This window comes from Salvia splendens, chromosome 9, assembly GCF_004379255.2.
Source record: "Salvia splendens isolate huo1 chromosome 9, SspV2, whole genome shotgun sequence".
NCBI lineage: Eukaryota > Viridiplantae > Streptophyta > Magnoliopsida > Lamiales > Lamiaceae > Salvia > Salvia splendens.
This window is the reverse complement of record NC_056040.1, coordinates 29,799,380-29,819,228: the sequence shown is the minus strand read 5'-3', so window position 1 is coordinate 29,819,228 and position 19,849 is coordinate 29,799,380. Positions and strand designations below refer to the sequence as shown.

The window sequence follows — 19,849 nt, the reverse complement described above, 5'->3', positions numbered from 1 at the left end:
CACAAAGAAAACCCGAAATAAATAATTAACCAAAAATAAACTAATTACCAAAAATAAAAGGATAAGATAAAAAAAAGGAAATTAATACTCCTAACTACTTCGGGACGTAATCCCCGAACAAATCGGGCGGACGCCGGTTCCTCTTCGCCTTGGTCGTCGCGATCGACGTGTGCATGTCTTTCTCCCCCGACGACGCGGTGCTCGGCGTTGGTTCCACCGCTGTCGCCGTCGGTGTTTGCCTTCCCGCGGCCGGCTCTGACGTGGGGTTCGTATCAGACATACACATCAATATATCAAATTCATAATTGATTATAATTTTTTGACAATGTTGAAACAAACAAAAAAGTTCATCATTATATGTTGCAATCAATATGAGGAAAGTTATGATGGTTAAAAAAGGTCATATGAATAATGCAAATAAAGACAACATTTATATCCCACGAATTCTCAAAGATATCAAGATACTATTGAAACATGAAATCATTCAACTTTACACTATCAAAGCCCTGCTCGAGCCTAGTCGTAAATTCAAATGTATAATCACTGAAGGGACCAAAATTGTAATGACCCGAAAATGAAAGGACTTGATGACGCCGTGAATTCATTTTTCCGAGCAAATCACACTCAACGATATTTGTGAAGCACAAATCCATCTTCTTCTCCTCCTTAATTTGGTCGCTAAAAAGTCTCTCGTCACCTCACTATCACTGCTCCCAATTCCTTCATCGGATCTCTCCCACTCTCTCACTATTTAAATTCACTCCCCAATAAATCTATACAGATACTCTGAATCCACCGGAAAATCTCAGATTCAGGCTGCACCACTACACCCGCGCTGATTGGTTGGTTGATTGATTGATTGATACAACACAGATGGCTTCACCAATCGATATGCATAAATTGTTCAAGCCCTCTACACCGCCGCCACAGCAGCAGCATCCCAATTCCAACCCTAATCCGCCTCAGAGCTTCCCCAATAACGTTGCCAATACTAATTCTAACCCTAATTTGGCTTCCGCCCCTTTCCCGGTCCCGTCGGCCTCGTATCCGCCGCCCACCGGCGCCGGAAGTGTGCCCTACTCCTATTCCCCCCAGACGTCTCCGTACCATTACCACCCGGTCTACACCCCCTACTCCAACCCCCCTCCTCATCAGGACTTTGCTAATGTGCACCCTCAGAGGTCCATGTCTTATCCCACCCCGCCGCTCCAACCCCAACCGCAGTCCCCTAATAATAATTTCCAAAACCCCCAAAACCCTAGCAATCCAGGTGCTCGTTTGATGGCGTTGCTGAGCGCGCCGCCATCTACCTCAGAGGTTCCGCAGCCAATGGCTCAAATCCACCCCACTTCCTCCTCGGCCTCCGATTTTTCTATGCCACCGGGCCCGGTAATGCGGATGCCGAGTAGTAAGCTGCCCAAGGGGAAGCATTTGATCGGAAATCATTTGGTTTACGACGTAGATGTAAGATTGCCTGGAGAAGTACAGCCTCAGCTTGAGGTCACACCCATCACTAAATATGGGTCGGATCCTGGACTTGTTTTGGGGAGGCAAATTGCGGTTAATAAGACTTACATCTGTTATGGTCTGAAGTTGGGGGCTATCCGGGTGCTCAATATTAACACTGCTTTGAGATCCTTGCTTAAGGGTCTAGCGCAGGTCCCTACCACTATGCTTATTAGTCCTCTTCTTTTCACTTAATTGTGTAAAAAAGTTGTTACTTTTGTTTCCTTACCTGTCTAAACCTGTTGGTCAAACATAATTTAGTTTATTGGTTGTGTTTTATATAGCTTGCATCTACAAATTTGTTTTGGTTGGTTAATGGTGTGATGCAATTAAAAGTATACTTTTACTAAATGTACAATCTTTCTGGATACCAAGATATGTGATACTGCCGGAATTTGTTAGTTATGAAGGCGACTATTTATTTATCCCGAAGGCTAGTCGGTAGGTCCTTGCAGCTGTTACTATATGTTCATTTCCTTGTTAGCTAGATTTTTTGCATTTGTTTTTATGATATCACATGGCATGATCTGTGGTAAAATTACGCTATTGAACTTTTTTGTGGTAATTTTGAAGTGACATGTTTCATTTCTTAGCATGACTCGCCAATGGCATTCATATCCTGTCTTGATTTATGTCTGAAATGTTGAACTTTCTTGCAGAGAGTCACGGACATGGCTTTTTTTGCAGAGGATGTTCACCTTTTGGCTAGGTATACTATTTTCCATGTGTTTTTATAGTTTGTAGCATTAAATTTCTCCTGAACATGCCAATTTGCTCCCACACAGTGCAAGTGTGGATGGACGGGTTTATGTGTGGAAAATAACAGAAGGCTCAGATGAAGAAGATAAGCCTCAAATTACTGGAAAGATAGTTATTGCCTTACAGATTACTGGAGAGGGGGATTCTCTCCATCCTAGAGTTTGTTGGCACTGTCATAAACAAGTATAATGCCCGTTAACATTCTCTAGTTGTGTTTTTACGCCTCCCTGTCACAATAATAGTTAACCAAGTAAATTTGTCCATTCAGGAAGTTCTTGTAGTGGGAATCGGAAGACGTGTTCTGAAGATTGATACTACAAAAGTGGGAAAAGGTGAAAAGTATTCAGCAGAGGAACCTCTTAAATGTCCAATTGAAAAGTTGATTGATGGCGTCCAACTTGTTGGCAGCCATGATGGAGAAATAACTGACTTGTCTATGTGCCAGTGGATGACGTCTCGCTTGGTATCGGCTTCAGTGGATGGAACGGTTTGTATTTAAAATCTCCTCTTACCTAAAGGCATTTTCTTTAGTATCTTCTTTGAGTACTAGCCTGGATTGATATGAATAACGCTATCTCAATCTATAGTAGCTACTACTCCTTCCATCCCATAAATAGACTAGTTCTACCGTTTTGGCTGTCACTTAAAATTAGAAGAGTTCGAAATAAGGAAACTGACCCCACTATCCACTAACACTACTTCCACTACATTTTCTTCCCTTTATCTTACTTTACCCATTGCGCATTTCAACCTGTGCCATTTGCTATTTTTATGGGACAAAGGGAGTATTACTTTTCATGCTATAACCTGGATAGAGTGGATATTCTTCTATGGATCAAATATATTAGTACTATCTGATCCATCTCTTTTTTCATTTTTACATCTATGCTCTATTTTCTTTATAGTGTGATCCTGTTTCCAAGAAAGCAAAATAGAGGCCATGATTGGAAGTTACTTGAAGATTGTGTGTAATGACTATTGTTATATATTTAACATTACGTTTGAATTTAATGAGCATAGGCAGTCGACCCTGGGATGAAATTTCGTATGCAAAATGCTATATGCCATAAAAAATGATAACTTTCCAAAAACAAAAGATGATGGTATATGAGGATCCAATGAGGAATCAATTTTTGGATTGCATAAAAAATCTTAAAAGTAGATCCTTATTTTTCTGTACCACATGCGTGGAGTATGGATACTAATACTTGGTTGATGACTTATTATCATTCTTTGCTAGCTTAAGAGCAATGATGTGAGAGTACCAAGTTCATTTTTGTAATAAACACAATGCAGATGAACAAACTTTGGAGAAATAAAGACGGGCTTGAAAGTTTCAATGTAATAATCCTTGCCTATTCGAACAATGAACTAATTGAAATAACATCAACTGATAATATATGGGTGAAAAGTAACACCTATAACAGATATTCCATGAAACAAGAAAACTATAAGTGTGGGAAATATAAGAAGCTGAAAGTGTGGGGAAAGAAGGGAAAATGAACACATGAATGGAAGAAGTGACGATGGCACTTTTCTGAACTACACAGAACATTTAAGGTTGAATGGTACTTAACTGATAAACCTTGAACTTGGGGATTCTTTGAAAGAAAACCTAACATACAATGAAATAATTTGCAGAGACCTGGTGCCTTGAGGGCACATGCCCCTAATTATGTTAATCATTGACTGTGGAAAGTTGCACTGGGAGTGCTCCTGATGTCTTGCCCCACAGATCTCTATGCTTGTAGTCGTCTCATGCATGCTCAACAAACATTTCATAACTTATTCAAAGTTTATGTATTCAGCTGCTGCTTGTAGATTGCTTAATCAGCTGGATATCTATGTCCTGCATATATTCAACTCCGTCTGTCCCACTACATGTGATTGACTTTCCTTTGTGTTATCCCATTACAAATGATCAATTTCTCTTTTTTTGCAAAAAACAACCTATTTACTTTCTCTTACTTTATTCTCTCTCCTACTTTATTCTTCTTTATCTCTCTACTTTATTCTCTCCCCACTTAACTCATTAAATATCATTTCCTTCAATCCTGTGCCGAAAACAAATTGATTACTTGAGGTGGGACGGAGAGAGTAGTAGATAAGGACTTGTGAATAACTGCCTTATATCATCAGCATACTTAATTGCAACTTAAGTCAAAAAGAGCCTTCTTCGATTGTGTATAGTTTACTCATACATTATCCTAATATAAGCATGATTGATCTCCAGGGCATCATCCGCTTTATTTGGTAAGTTTGTAGTGATCAATTAAGCAACCTCTATGACTAATTGCATAGGAAATTTTACATTAAAATCTTCTTTAGTACTACTCCCTCCATTTCTTAAAAGTAGGAACTTTGGAAACAGCACGGGTTTTATTGCAAAATTGGTAAAGTAGAGAGAGGAGGAGAAAAAATGGGTAAGGTAAGAGAGATGTGAGAAAAAGTAGTGGAATTAGTTTTAGTGGATTGTGTGGTCCATTTCCTAAAATGGGGAGTTTCCATTTTTAGGTAATGGACCAAAAAGGAAAGAATTTCTATTTTTAGGAAACGGAGGGAGTACAATACAAACAGCATAAAACTTTCACACATTTACTTGGAGTTTGCAATGATGTTGAGAAAGTATGTAGACTCTCTGTAATTTCCTTTTATTCTGATGATGGGTTTGCCTCAAATAGTCACTCGATAACTAATTGGTACTTGCATGGTTAGGCTGTCCTGCGTATGATAGTTCTGGTCATGCTTATACCTGTTCTGTTTGTAACCACAGATAAAGATTTGGGAGGATCGCAAGTCATCTCCAACTGCAGTTCTCAGGCCACATGAAGGACAACCTGTCAATTCCGTGGCCTTTGTGGCTGCTCCTCATCGCCCAGATCATATCATACTTATAACTGGGGTACATACAGTTTGGATATAATTCATGTTCTGAATTTATTAGTTTCTTTATACTTACACATCTTCATTTGGACTTTGTTCTTAATTTTTTCATTGCACTCAATTTTCAAAGTGTTCATGCAGGGCCCCCTGAATCGGGAATTGAAGATTTGGGTTTCAGCAAGAGAAGAAGGGTGGTTGCTTCCTAGTGACGCAGAATCATGGCATTGTACCCAGACGTTGGAATTAAGAAACTCAGAGGAGGGTAGACTAGAAGAAGGTTTCTTCAATCAAGTAGCAGCCTTGTCACAAGCTGGCCTTCTTATATTGGCAAATGCCAAGAGAAATGCTATTTATGCTGTGCACATGGAATATGGCCCTAATCCAGCAGCAAGCCGTTTTGATTATATAGCAGAATTCACTGTCACTATGCCAATACTTAGTTTTACAGGGACAAGCGAAGTACGACCTCATGCTGAACAAATTGTTCAAGTATATTGTGTTCAGACACAGGCTATTCAGCAGTATGCTTTGGACTTGTCACAGTGTCTGCCACCCCCTACAGAGAATGTAGTCTATGAGAAGACAGACACTAGCGTTTCACGGGATGCTGGAAGCATTGAAGGGATTGCTAGTGTGGAGCCTTCTGGCAGTAAACCAACCGAGATTTCTAGATCTAGCACAGCTCCCAAGGCAAGCGTGCATGAAAGTAGCTTTGATAATGCATTGGCCGTAAGGTACGCTGTTGGTGCTGTTTCTGGTGAGTCACCAGCCACACAAGAGTTTGCTACCTCAAGTATGGAGTCCAAACAAGTTAATTTGTCCAGAGCTGCTAATGATACTGATATTTCTCTTGCCACTTCAACTCCACTCCCTCCGAGTCCCAGGGTTTCTAGAACTCTATCTGGTTTTAGTCGATCAAGCAGCATTGAGCAAGGTTCACCTGGTTCGGAGCAGAAAGTGATTGAGTATTCAGTGGATAGACCGATAGATGGTGTTCATGGAAACTTGCCTGATGTTGCTTCATTGGATGATGATTCACAAGATGATATTTCTACTGCTCCGAACCATCCAATCAAGTTCAAACACCCAACTCATTTGGTAACTCCTGCTGAGATATTGATGGCCACTTCATCCTCTGATGTTAACCACACAATTGAGCCTCAAAGTGAGGGCGAGCATAATATTCAAGATGTGGTAGTTAGCAACGATACAAGGAATGTTGAGGTAGAGGTCAAAGTTGTTGGCGAAACAAACTTTAGTCCAAGTAATGACATTGGGCCCCGAGAAGAACTTGAGACTTTTGTGCCAGAGAATAGGGAGAAAATCTTTTGCTCTCAAGCTTCTGCTCTTGGAATGGGGATAGCTCGGGAATGCCGCGCCTTATCGCCGGAAACTTACACTGTGGAGGAAGCTAGGCAGGTTAGTGGGACAGCTGGAACAGAAGCAGATACCCGATCCTCTACCATAGTTGAAGAAGAAGGTCATTACTCTGCAAAGGATGTGATTCAAAGGGATGACGATTCTTCAACTCCTCTGCCAGCTCAACCAACTGCACCAACTACGAAAGGGAAGAAGCAGAAGGGAAAGAATGTGCAAGGATCAGGCCAATCTTCACAATCACCTAGCGAGTCCAGTTCAATTGATTATCCTGTTGAACCAGGTGTTAGCTCTAGTACTCCTCAGCAGGAAACTGGAGTTTCACAAATGCTTCCCGTGCAAGAGATGCTGAATCAGGTGATTTTTCTATCCTTTTTTCAGTACTTATGATAGATCTTGCTATAGTAATTATATTTTAGTACCACAGTGATTGTGGTAGTCCTTTTTAGAATTTGTAATGTCTGCAGTACTTTTTCCTTTTGTGAGTACTTTGTCCATATAAATTATAAGTTTTATACTAGTCAGTTGCAGGGATTTTGAGAATTCCTCATTCATGACTTGTATTTCCAAGCTGTGGGATCACTGGGATGACTCTTGTTGTTGTCACCTTATCACTAACTGAAATTAAAGTAATTTCCGATTAGCTAATCATTTGGATTAGGCATTAATCCTGTATTGCGATAAAATGTTTGCATAAGGTTTGGCTTTCCCAAGGCAAACTGAAATTATTTCTCATCATTTCTGCAATTGATCACTTTTACTTTCCAACTTGAGTACCTTCACGGAAAACATAATGTCCATATTGTCAAGTTGGATACCTGATTATGGGAACAAATGATTTGGAGCTAATGCTCGACATATATGTTGGATCTATGTTTTTTTGATAATTTTTCAATGCTTTGATTTGATTAATCTACTGTCTTATATGTTTGACATTCAAGTACTTTCATTGTATGTGGATTAACTGTGTCTTGATGCATTGACCTATTGCCATTTCTTCATTTCCTTTTCATGCAGATTGTAAGCATGCAAAATGAAATGCACAAGCAATTGGCAATGATGGTTGCTGTTCCAGTTACCAGGGAGGGAAAAAGACTTGAGGCAGCCTTGGGAAGGAGCATGGAGAAAGCTGTTAAAGCCAATTCTGATGCTTTGTGGGCTCGTCTTCAAGAAGAAAATGCAAAACAGGAAAGAGCAGCAAAGGAGCGTATGCAACAGCTAGCGAATACAATCAGCAATTGCTTAAACAAAGACTTACCCACTATTGTAGAGAAAACTGTCAAGAGAGAACTGACCACGGTTGGGCCATCTGTGGCACGGACCATTACTCCGGCCATTGAGAAAATAATTTCCACTTCTATTACAGAGAGCTTCCAGGTTAAGATCTCAGTTCGTTTATTTCTCTTTTGTTCAACTTCAACCATCTATTGGAACTTACATAATTTTGGTGATCAGAAAGGAGTTGGTGATAAAGCTGTAAATTTGTTGGAGAAATCAGTCAGCTCGAAACTTGAAGCTGTAGTTGCTAGGCAAATCCAAGTTCAGTTTCAAACTTCTGGCAAGCAAGCTCTTCAGGTATTGAAAAACAATGAAATTTACTTTCTACTTCTGGTGGTTGCATGCTTTATTTCTTTTGGTGATTATGAAGTTAGCAACAACAAAGTCGGTTCTGGTAATTGTTAGGAGAATCTAAGTGAATGGATCAAAGTTGTGGTTCATGCATAGTCACACTCAATTGCATATTGTACCCTCCCTCTTTGTTTTACTTTCAATTGAGGGTTGTAGTTAGAGTGGGAAATACTTGATTTTCAATTAGTGGAAAAAATCATTTTTTCCCAGTAGAATTCCGTTACTGCGCCTCAGCTTCAGGACTTTCACTACTCTTTTGTATATTAATTTCTTTGGGGGAAGTCTTATATACCTTCTGTAGTTCTTACTTGCTGTGTCTATTCATTTTTATGACCCACTCTCACTTTGTAATGCAGGACACCCTGAAATCAACCCTGGAAGTTTCTGTTATCCCTGCATTTGAGATGTCATGTAGGACCATGTTTGAGCAGGTCGATACAGCATTTCAAAAAGGAATGGTTGAACATACGTCAGCGGCTCAACAACAATTTGAGGCGTCACATTCTCCGTTAGCCCTTGCACTAAGGGTACTAAAGTTAACGCTGTATAATTCTGATGTTTCAATATCCTCTCTGTACTTCATATCCACCAGACAGTAATTATATCTTACTGTTCAGGATGCTATAAATTCAGCATCATCAATGACTCAAACTTTGAGCAACGAGTTGCTTGATGGCCAAAGAAAATTGTTAGCTATTGCCATATCTGGAGCCAATTCTAAAGCTCCAAATCTGTTAAGCCAACTAAGTAATGGTCCTTTAGGTTCGCTCCATGAGAAGGTTTGCTGTTTTCATCTTTCTTTCTTGGCTCTCCAGTCTGCAATCTGTAAAGCATACATTCTTTTCTGTTCTTAAGCTATCTGATCTGATAAAAGGTTTTTCTGTTTTAGCTTGAGGTTCCTCCTGACCCAACCAAAGAGCTATCTAGACTGATGGCTGAGCGCAAGTATGAGGAAGCTTTCACTGCTGCCCTACAGATGAGCGATGTTAAAACCGTATCATGGTTGTGTTCTCAGGTACTGTTTGTGCCGATGTTAGTAATCTGCCTTCATATTCTGAATTTGTGTGGTTTGGATTCCCATGGTACAATGAAGGTTCAGGTTTAGTTTGGTAGCTTTGACCCATGGTTGAAGCATGATGAAGCTAATTGCTAGATTTACCAATAAAGATAATAACTAGGAGGGTTTAAGAAGGATTTGGTCAAACACGAGATGAAATGTGCTATGGACATAGGACTCACTTCGTGTCTCCTGATTGAAGGTTTCACTTGAGAATTGAAACTGGGGAAGACTGAATATATTTTTTCAGTTGACAAAAAGATAGCTGAGATAGAAAACTAAAAATAATTTGCAGTTCGGATATATGAGAAGTTTGTGTGTGATGTTTAACTTAGTGAAATTGGATTACTAGCAAAAACATTTTTGTGCTGGACTAGCGCTATTTGACTTTGATAAAATAGGGGATCTGATGAAATTTGTTGTGTAGGTCTAATATGATTCCACACTCACTATACTCTTTTCAGATCTAATTGAAACTTGCTAAAATTAGCTTGAGCCTACCCTATATTCTAGTATTTATCTGCATTAAACTGCAGAGAGTTTTTAATGAAAATACTGTTTTAGTCTAATGTATTTTTCTGGTTTGAGCCAGGTTGACTTACCCGGAATTTTGTCGGTGAATCCCCTTCCTTTGAGCCAAGGTGTACTTCTCTCCCTTTTGCAGCAATTGGCTTGTGATATCAGCAAAGATACACCACGGAAGTTAACGTGGATGAGGGAGGTTATGACTGCAATAAATCCAACTGACCCGATGATTGCAGTGCACGTATGCCCAATCTTTGAGCAGGTGTATCAGATCTTGAATCACCAGCGCAACCTTCCAACGATGGGTGGTGCTGAACTTGCCATCATTCGCTTGATCATGCATGTCATTAATTCCATGCTCATGAGCTCCAAATGATTGATGTGGGTTTAAGTGCTTAAATCAATTGCCTTTTTCCCAGAATGGTAGGAAGGAACATATATAGCAGCAAGCAGTTTGTGTGAATTTTAATTATGCAGGTTTTAATGAGTTTTTCCATATGCAATTTTGTAATGTGTACACTGTCATCTTTCATTTGTTTGTTATATATTTGATATATGCAATTAAGGGTTGGAGTAAGTGGGTTGGTCGCCCTACTTTATTAGTGCTAATTTATTCATATTTTTAACATGTTGGAATTAGAATATACAGTGAAAAGTAGAACAACAGGTTTGAACAATGGGGAGTGGGAATGCTCATTTAACTTTTTGGTGTTCCATACATCGCCTTCTTCCATCTCAGCCGCTGCTTCGTTTCTGAGAAGCTTCTTTATCATTTAAATATTTGAATTTCCACTTTCAGAAACTCTCTACACACGATAATTCCATTATTAGCTCAAAATTTGGTCACTATGTTTTGTTCGTCTGGAATTCAAAAGAGATTAAAAAAAGTGTGGATTAAATATTGGCAGTCGCAGAAGAAAGAAGATAAATTTTACTCCCTCCTTTTTCTGAAATTACGAACTTTATAAATGACACGCCTTTTAATGTAAATTAATAAAATAATTGAATAAAGTTAGAGAAAAAAAAAACAATGTCACTGGTATTAGTGAATTAGGTGAACCATTACATAAAATAAAGAGTTTTAATTTTTAAAAATTAGATTAAGAAAGAAAGAATTTTTTATTTTTAGAAAATGAAGTATACTCTCTCCATCCGCGATTAGGAGTTTCATTTATGGGAGGCTTAAGCTTTAAGAAATGTTAAGAAAAGTGGTTTGAAAAAAGTTAGTAGAATAGAGGTTCAACTTGTATATATTAATTTTAAATAAAATGTGAGTAGAATGAGTTAGTGGAAGTTGGGACCCTATCACCATTTATAGTAAAAGTGAACCAGGACTCTTATTCACGGATAGATTGAAATGAAAAAACGGAACTCCTATTCGCTAAAAGGGAGTATATATTAATGAGAAAGGACAATTTTTATGTTATGTGAACTTTTTTGAAAAAAGGAAATGTGACGCTGGAGGTTAACTAAAAAAAAGTAGCGCGGCAATTTTTCCATTAAACAAGTTGGCGAAGCAGCTACCGAAACCGCAATCCAATGTGCCAAGTCAGCACGCAGTAAAATCATCGCACATAGAACATTTTCAGTGTGGGCCCCCATCACCTCCCTCATGACTTGCATATAAACCTTTGAGCTCTTTTAGTATTATTTCTCGCCACAAATCGCAATTAATTTCACTCCTTTTCCGCTCAACAAATAAATAAATCCGAGTTTTCAATGCTACGAAACCCTACACTCGCCTTCAAACCGTCGGTTCAGTTCCGAAGCCGTAATATGTCCGTGCGAGCCGAGGTGGCTGTGGCAGTGGCTGTGCCGGACCGGCGGAGCCTCTACGAGGTCCTCCGCGTCAAGAGGAACGCGTCGCAGGTGGAGATCAAGACGGCGTACCGCACGCTCGCCAAGCTCCACCATCCCGACGCGAGGGCGCGATTTATGAATTCCTCGATCGCAACGTCCGCGGACGGCGGAGACTTCATCGAGATCCACAACGCCTATGCCACGCTGTCGGATCCCAATGCTAGAGCGGAGTACGATCTGAATTTGACTGTTGATCCGCGAGGCCCCGGCGTGTCTGGTTGCCGGAGATTTTACCAGACGCGTCGATGGGAGACGGATCAGTGCTGGTAATCGCTTCAGGAAGTGTGACGTAAATTCTTCGCGATCCTTTTGATTTTTCCGATTTTAGAAGGCGGAAATTATAGGAATATTCTTTTCTTCTTTTTTTTTAGCTTCGTTGTTTGGGATTCTTAACAATGTAATTCCGAGAATTATAATTGAGAATTTGTTGTGATGGAAGCAGAATTTCATGCTATTTGTTCTACCTTTCTAAGGAATAGAAAATTGGTGTAGACGACTATGACGCGGAAATAAAGCATAAATGTGACATGGAAATAAATATGAAGGCGGGCATAAATTAGTACTCCAATAATTTTTATAGTACTAGTAAATTTAATTTTTATTTATCTTTATTATATTTATAAAAATTTAATTAAAGGTTATATTTTAATTATTTATACTATTATAAAAATCATCAATAAAATATAGAATTAAGTATAAAATAGACGAAACAATAGATAATAATAACATCTGTATAAATCCAACCCACCCGATCATCAGCCCATTAGATTCCGAATCAGCCCTATTCCGGTTGAGAACTCCCTAGCACACAACAATGTTCACATCACATAAACTCGCACAAATAACTCAAAATATATATAGTGGAGTTGTAAATTGTTGGAAAGAAACACTATAAATTTTGGTGAACTTTTTTGGTCTGTTCCAGCTATTGGTCTCCACAATCATATATTGTATTTAAATTCTGAATTTTGACAATTTTCTCAGTTTTGCTGTTACCAAATATTTTGATTTTCTATTTATATTTTACTACCTCCGTCTCACAATAAGAGTCACATTTTGTCATTTCAGTTCGTCCCACAATAAAAGTTACATCTCACTTTTATCATACTCCCTCCGTCCCACAATAGGAGTCAGTCTTATTGTGGGCACGAATTTTAAGAAAGGTAAAGAATAGTAGATTGGAAAAGTTAGTAGAATATGTGACTCACTTTTTATATTGGTTGAATAATAAAGAGTAAAGGCAAAAACAGGTCATGAACATATGACCATTTTATGATTTTGGTCTTATACTTTATCTTTTGAATTTTTGCATCCTGAACATTTTAACTCGGATCACAAATTGGTCCTACACTAACAATTCCGTCAATTTTTAAACGGTTTTAACCTGAATGAGACTGTTAAAACCATCAAAATCAGGTTAAAACCGTTTAAAAATTGACGGAATTGTTAGTGTAGGACCAATTGTGATCCGAGTTGAAATGTTCAGGATGCAAAAATTCAAAAGATAAAGTATATGACCAAAATCATAAAATGAGCATATGTTCAGGACTGGTTTTTACCTTTACTCTATAAAAAATGAGAGTAAAATGAGCTAGTGAAATGTGGGACCTACTTATCATTTATGATAAAAATGAAGAGTGACTCTTATCATGGTACATACCAAAATGACAAATTGTGACTCTTATGGTAAGTAGTCTCACATTTCACTAACTCACTTCACTTATATTTTATTATAGAACCATTAGTATAAAAAGTGGACCACATATTCCACTAACTTTTCGAACCCACTATTTTTTACATTTCTTAAAACTCGTGTCCACACCAAATGTGACTCCTATTGTTGGACGAGGGTAGCAGTAAAAGAAAGAAGAGAGAGGAGAGAGGGCATAAAATATAAATAATTTCATAGAAATAGCCCTTAAGAGCATCCACAATGGTTGAAAAATCGTCCAGACGATCCCTCGTCCGGCCACTGCAGGCCGGCGGAAGAGCACGCTGAAGATCGCCACGCCTGAACTTCTGGGCTTAGACGATACGTCGGCCGACTCTTGTTCGGCGCCTCGTTCATCCACTGCAGGCCCACGGACGAGCGCGGACGCCCGACGAGCGATGCGTTTTTCTTTTTCTTTTTTTTTAAAAAAAATTTCAATCTATAAATACACTTCATTTTTCACTCATTTTTCTCACACAATATCTCTTTCTACGAATCTCACTCACTCATTGTTCCAAAATGAATCCCTGCAAGGACCCAAATTAGACTATGGAGCGGATAATATTTATTTTAGAGGACTAGGTTCTCGCTAGTATTCGAGCACAGCAAGAGAAGGTCCATCCGCCGCCGGACATATGTCAGCCGAGAGCTTGACGTAGCTCATCGTCTGTTCGAAAACCATGGTGACCGACGGTTTTTCATCAGTGGTTTAGGATGCGACGAGAACTTTCTATGCATTGTTCACAAGTTGGAGGTAAGCGAATCGTACTTCGTTAGTTGGGCTACGACACCATGACGGACATGTTCGACGCGTATCGTCACGTCGGGGATTCAATTGGGCAGGATTGTCTGGTGAAATTTTGTGAGGGCGTGGTGGAGGCCTTCGACACCACCTATTTGCCAAAGCCGAATCCCACCGATTGTCAGTTCCTGCTGGACATGCAAGAGAGGGTGCACGACTTTCCTGAAATGCTAGAGAGCATAGATTGTATGCACTAGGAGTGGAAGAATTTCCCGACAACGTTGAGAGGCCAATTCACTAGAGGGTATAAGGGTACCCACCCGATGATGATCCTTGAAGCCATCGTTGACTATCATCTTTGGATCTGGCATGCTCATTTCGGAGTGGTCGGGTCAAACAATGACATCAACGTGTTAAACACGTCGACTCTCATCACCGAGCAATGCAAGGGCAATGGTCCAATTATCGAGTTCATTGCCAACGGACGCCTGCATCATATGGGTTACTACTTAGCCGATGGTATATACCCGAGTTGGCCAATTTTCCTGAAGACGATCTCATGGCCAAAAGATCCGAAGAGTGCTTTATTTGCAAAGCGGCAAGAGGCTGCATGGAAGGATGTGGAGCGCGGATTCCGTGTGCTTCAAACGCGTTAGGCAATAGAGAAAGATCCTGCTCGTTCCTAGTACAAGCATCATATAGTGAATGTCGTGTACGCGTGCATCATCTTGCATAACATAATTATCGATGATGAAGGTCCACGAGTTGCCGATTGGTCCGATGACAAAGCCGCATCGAGTGCCAGCCATGCCTGGTCAGTCGAGGTTTACCGTACGTAGTCAATGAGATTCTACGAGAAGAGGAGAACATGCACAAGCAACAAACCCATCATGCACTCATGCCCGACATGGTTAAAAAAATTTGGGCACATAGAAGTAGTTGAAATTGTACATCTTTTAATTATTTCCGTTGTAACTATTTTTTTAAAAAATTATCTATGTTTTGCATTTAATTTAATATTTAATTTTGCTATTTATAATACTTCCTCCGTCCCAACTAAGTTGAGTGATATTCCTTTTTGGGACGTCCCAACAAAGTTGAGTCATTTCCCTTTTTGACAAAAAACAAAACATTCAATCACTCTTATTTTATTTCATCATCTACTTTACTCTCTTTATCTTTCCTACTTTTTTCTCTTTCCTGTTTTATTTCACTTTCATTTAATCTATTCAACACAATTTCTTAATCTGCGTGCCTAAAAGTTTTGTACCAACTTAGTTTGGACGAAGGGAGTACTTGAAAACTTAAAAAAATATTAAAATTAAAAATTACTTTAAATGGGGGTTTAAAAAAGATAGTTTAGCCACTAGTCCGCACCACTGCAGGAGGCTAGTCCGGACTAATAAATGTTGATGCGGCGGACTATAGTCCGCAATATTGTGGATGCTCCAAAGGCTTGGCGGCATTTTCGACTAAAAAAAACTCTTTCTGTCACAATTAAGTGTTTTAAGTTGACTTGGCACGAGACTTAAGAAATGTAATGGAAAGTGGATAGAAAAAGTTAGTGGAGTGTGGGTCATACTTTTATATATTAATTTTATACTCTCTATGTTCCCTTATAGTTGAGTCATTTTTTCATTTTGGGAAGTTCTATCATAGTTAAGTCATTTCTATATGTAGTAATTAACACTTTTTCTCACTTTTATTTTACTCTCTCATACTTTATTCATTTTCTACTATATTCTCCTTACTTTTTTTCTCTTACTTTTTATCTATGTACTTAACACACTAAACTTCCATTTGTTAAACTCGGTGCCGAAAAGTTCCGCCTCAACTATGATGGAACATATGAAGTAATAAAATTTGATTGTTAATGAGTTAGTGGAATGTAGGGTCTATTACTAAAAGTAATAAAAAGTAAATGAGATGAGACACTTAATTATGAACGGACGAAAAAGAAAAATTTAAACACTCAATCATGGATGGAGAGAGTAATAAAAAAAAGGATAAATTGCTTCAAAAGTCATAAACTTTGCCAAAAGTTTAGTTTTTCCCATCAACTTTAAAAGTTGCATGAAAAGTCATCAACTTTACCTTCGGTTGCCGATTTCCCGAGTCGGTTTTTCCGGTCAGACTTGTGATGACGTGGATTTTTTTGCTGACGTGGCGTGCTGATAATTTAAAAAAATAAAATTTTTTACCTCCTTGCTGACGTGGCGGAATGACTGTGCATTCCATTAATAATTTTTTTTTAATCTTTAACCTCTTCTCTTCACTCTCTCTCTCAAATGAAAAAGCAAACAATTTTGTAAAAGTTAGTAAAAATTGGTACTCTCTCTCAAATGAAAAACCAAACAATTTTGTAAAAGTTAGTGAAAATTGGTATCGAGTCAGAATGGAAAAATAAAGCAAATAATTTTGTAAAATTGAAAGTGAGTCATTTTCAAGACACGCTGCTGACGAAGACGGCAGCGTCGCTGGGCCAGCGCGGCGGCGCGAAAATCGGAAGGAGGGGAGCAGGATGGGGGAGACGGCGGGGGAGTGCACGGCGGGGTGCTGTTGCTGCCTCTGTACACCTCATGATCCTTGCCGTGTTCCGCCTCCCGAGGGGGCTGTGGCGGAAAATGCTGCTGAGGAAGAAGAAGTGGCGAAATTTGCTGGAGAAGGCGGCGGAGGATCGACGGAGATCAGATTTCCTCGGTGGTGACGAGGCGGAGGAAGGGGAGGAGGACCAGGGGTGAAAACGACGTCGTTGATAGGGAGAATCGGTGGAGATTGGATTTCCCACGGCGGACTAAAATGGAAAAACGGGACTCCTATTCGCGGACGAAGGGAGTACATTATATTTTTGGAAACTTTCTCTCTCCAATTAATACATCAAACCATTTTTCTTTCTACAATTAAATACTCAACTCTCCCTCTTTATTTAATATTTACACTCACATTTTCTCTATCCAATTAAACATATTAACCAACAATTTCTAAAATCTAGTACCGACTAAGATATGTATAATCGACAGATTTCGCAATATGAGTCTCAATTCGCTGACTTTTTGAGATTTGGTGTGAGAATTGATATGAGAATTACCGTGAATTGGTGATTGGAGAGACTTGTATTAATAGGAGGAAAAATACATGATTTACAATAACTTCCCAAGATTAAAGGGAAGATAATTATAGGAAAGATCAAATCAAATACTAATTACACTAATTAGAGATTAGTCAACTATTTTCCTTATTATCCCCCCTCAAGCATTGCGTGGGATGAAGGCACACACACAGCTTGGATCGAAGAAACTCAAAAGCTGGCCGTGGAAGACTCTTGGTGAAGATGTCAGCAAGCTGCAGATGAGATGGGACAAACCGGGTAGTAAGTTTCCCCGAAGCTACAAGTTCTCGAACAAAATGATAATCCAGGTCAATATGCTTAGCTCGTTTATGAGACACATGATTTTGGCTAAGAAAGATAGCACTCTTATTGTCACAGAGGAGCTGAGGCCGAGAGGATGGAGAGGACTGAAGCTCATGAAGAAGATTTGAGAGTCAAACAATTTCAGCAGCAGTATTGGCCGTAGCACGATATTCAGATTCACAACTAGAACGAGCAACGGTTGGTTGTTTCTTGGCACTCCAAGAAACGAGATTTCCCCTAAGAAAAATCGAATATCCATATGTAGAGGGCCGAGTATCAATGCAACGAGCCCAGTCGGCATCCGAGTATCCAATAACGGAAGAGTAGGTACGACGAGTGAAGGACAGGCCGAAATGGATTGTTCCCTTGACATACCGGATGATACGTTTCAAAGCTTGTAAATGATCATCTATAGGAGACTGTAGGAACTGGCTGACAAGATTGACAGCATATGAGAGATTTGGTCGAGTGATAGTTAAGTACTGAAGTACCCCAACGAGGGACCTATAAAGAGTGGGATCCCGAAATGGGGAACCATCACGAACAAGAACCTCCCCTGCAGATAGAGGCGTCGCTACAGGCTTGGAGTCTAATAGCTCAGCACGCTTGAGAATATCATGAGCATATTTAGCCTGACCGATAAAAAGTCCATCGTGAGTGTAGGAAACTTCAAGACCAAGAAAGTAGTTGAGACGACCAAGATCTTTAATGGCAAACTCCTTATGAATCTGGGATATGAACCTCTACAGCAAAGACTGATCATTACTAGTGATGATGATATCATCCACATAAAGAAGGAGAAAGATGGTAGACGACCCCCGATGAAAGTGGAATAATAACGAGTCTGCTCGACTCTGAGAGAAGCCCATACTAAGACGAAAAGTGTTGAATCTCTAAAACCAAGCCAGAGGGGCTTGACGAAGATCATATATGGCCTTTTTAAGCCGACAGACATGGTCTGGAAACCGAGGATCAACGAACCCAGGGGGTTGAGTCATGCTAAGAACACCATTGAGAAAGGCGTTCTTCACATCAAGTTGGTGTAAATGCCACCCACGCTGAACAGCAAGAGCCAAAACAACACGAACTGTAGCAGCTTTCATAACCGGACTGAAAGTATGGTGAAAATCTAAACCAAGAATTTGAGTAAATCCTTGAGCAACCAACCGAGCTTTGTAACGCTCAATAGACCCATCTGCATAATATTTAGTTTTGAAAACCCATTTAGAATCAACAATGTCCGTGTTAGAAGGACGAGGCACGAGATCCCATGTGTCATAAGCATGAATAGAGTTAATTTCTTCTTGCATAGCTGATGACCAAGCTGGGGACTTAGTAGCTGACTTGATCCCGCGAGGTTGCGAAGAAGCAACAAGAGCTGAGAGGAGAGCTGTGTAAGATAAGTCATCTGGATAACGACGTTTATAGATACCTGACCTAGCTCGAGTAACCATAGGATGTTGGACATGAGGTGCAACCTGGGCTGCTGGCTCGGTGGCAGGAGGAGCAGGTTGCTTAGGTTGCAATTGGGCGACATGCTCAGGATGAGCAGACAGTTTAGGCTGATGTGGAACGTCAGGCTCTTCATCATCAAGGAGAGCAGATGGATGCTGAGGCGGAGGCCTTAGAGTAGATGGAGTAGGGACCGAAGATGTTGGACTAGCTGATGCAGACGGAAGAGATGCCCTATCCAGAAAACTCAAAATATCCAGATTATTAAGTGAAAAAGAGGAAACAAAGTTTCATCAAATTGAGCATGCCGAGAAATGAAAACCTGATGGGAGTTCGGATCCAGACAACGAAAACCTTTATACATGTTGCTATAACCCAAGAAAATACAAGGGCGGCTCCGAGGGGAAAGCTTATCAGTTGCATAATCACGTAAATATGGGAAGACACGGCAACCAAAAGGTCAAAAGAGTGCATAATTTGGAGCAGAACCAAATAGAACTTCAAATGGCGATTGGTTTTGTAGCGCGGATGATGGGAGCCTGGTAATAATGTATCCAGCTGTAGCAAATGCATCGAACCAGAAAGATGTCGGAGCATGAGAGTGAAACATCATAGAGAGGCCTGTCTCAGTGACATGTCGATGTTTACGTTTTGCATGGCCGTTCTATTGTGGCGTATATGGACAAGACAAACGGTGATGAATTCCATTTGCAGAGATAAAATCACGAACTCGGGAATTAACAAATTCAGTGCCTCCATCACTCTGAAACACTTTTGCAGTCCGAGAAAACTGATTGTAGACAAATTTATAGAAATGTAGTAGAATGTCAAAAAAGTCTGATTTGGCTCGTAACGGATAAATCCAAAAAAATCTTGAGAAATCATCAACAAAAAGAACATAATACTTATAGCCATCAGAAGTAGAAATGGGTGCAG

At 39.7% G+C, this 19,849-nt stretch overlaps 2 protein-coding genes across 2 annotated transcripts; both read left to right on the top strand.

The window, feature by feature from the left end:
* The first annotated feature begins 481 nt into the window (after window positions 1–481).
* Window positions 482–10,301, top strand: LOC121747348 (enhancer of mRNA-decapping protein 4-like). The gene is made up of 12 exons (XM_042141389.1): window positions 482–1,659; window positions 2,166–2,215; window positions 2,292–2,448; window positions 2,534–2,752; window positions 5,039–5,167; window positions 5,290–6,882; window positions 7,543–7,902; window positions 7,981–8,100; window positions 8,511–8,681; window positions 8,772–8,933; window positions 9,044–9,169; window positions 9,804–10,301. Exons 1-12 carry the CDS (start codon window positions 874–876, stop codon window positions 10,110–10,112), a joined length of 4,182 nt encoding a protein of 1,393 aa, XP_041997323.1. The 5' UTR covers window positions 482–873; the 3' UTR covers window positions 10,113–10,301.
* Window positions 10,302–11,378: 1,077 nt separating this feature from the next.
* Window positions 11,379–12,034, top strand: LOC121747419 (chaperone protein dnaJ 11, chloroplastic-like). The gene has a single exon (XM_042141454.1). The coding sequence runs from the start codon at window positions 11,456–11,458 to the stop codon at window positions 11,864–11,866; it is 411 nt and encodes a 136-aa protein (XP_041997388.1). The 5' UTR covers window positions 11,379–11,455; the 3' UTR covers window positions 11,867–12,034.
* The last annotated feature ends 7,815 nt before the right edge of the window (window positions 12,035–19,849 follow it).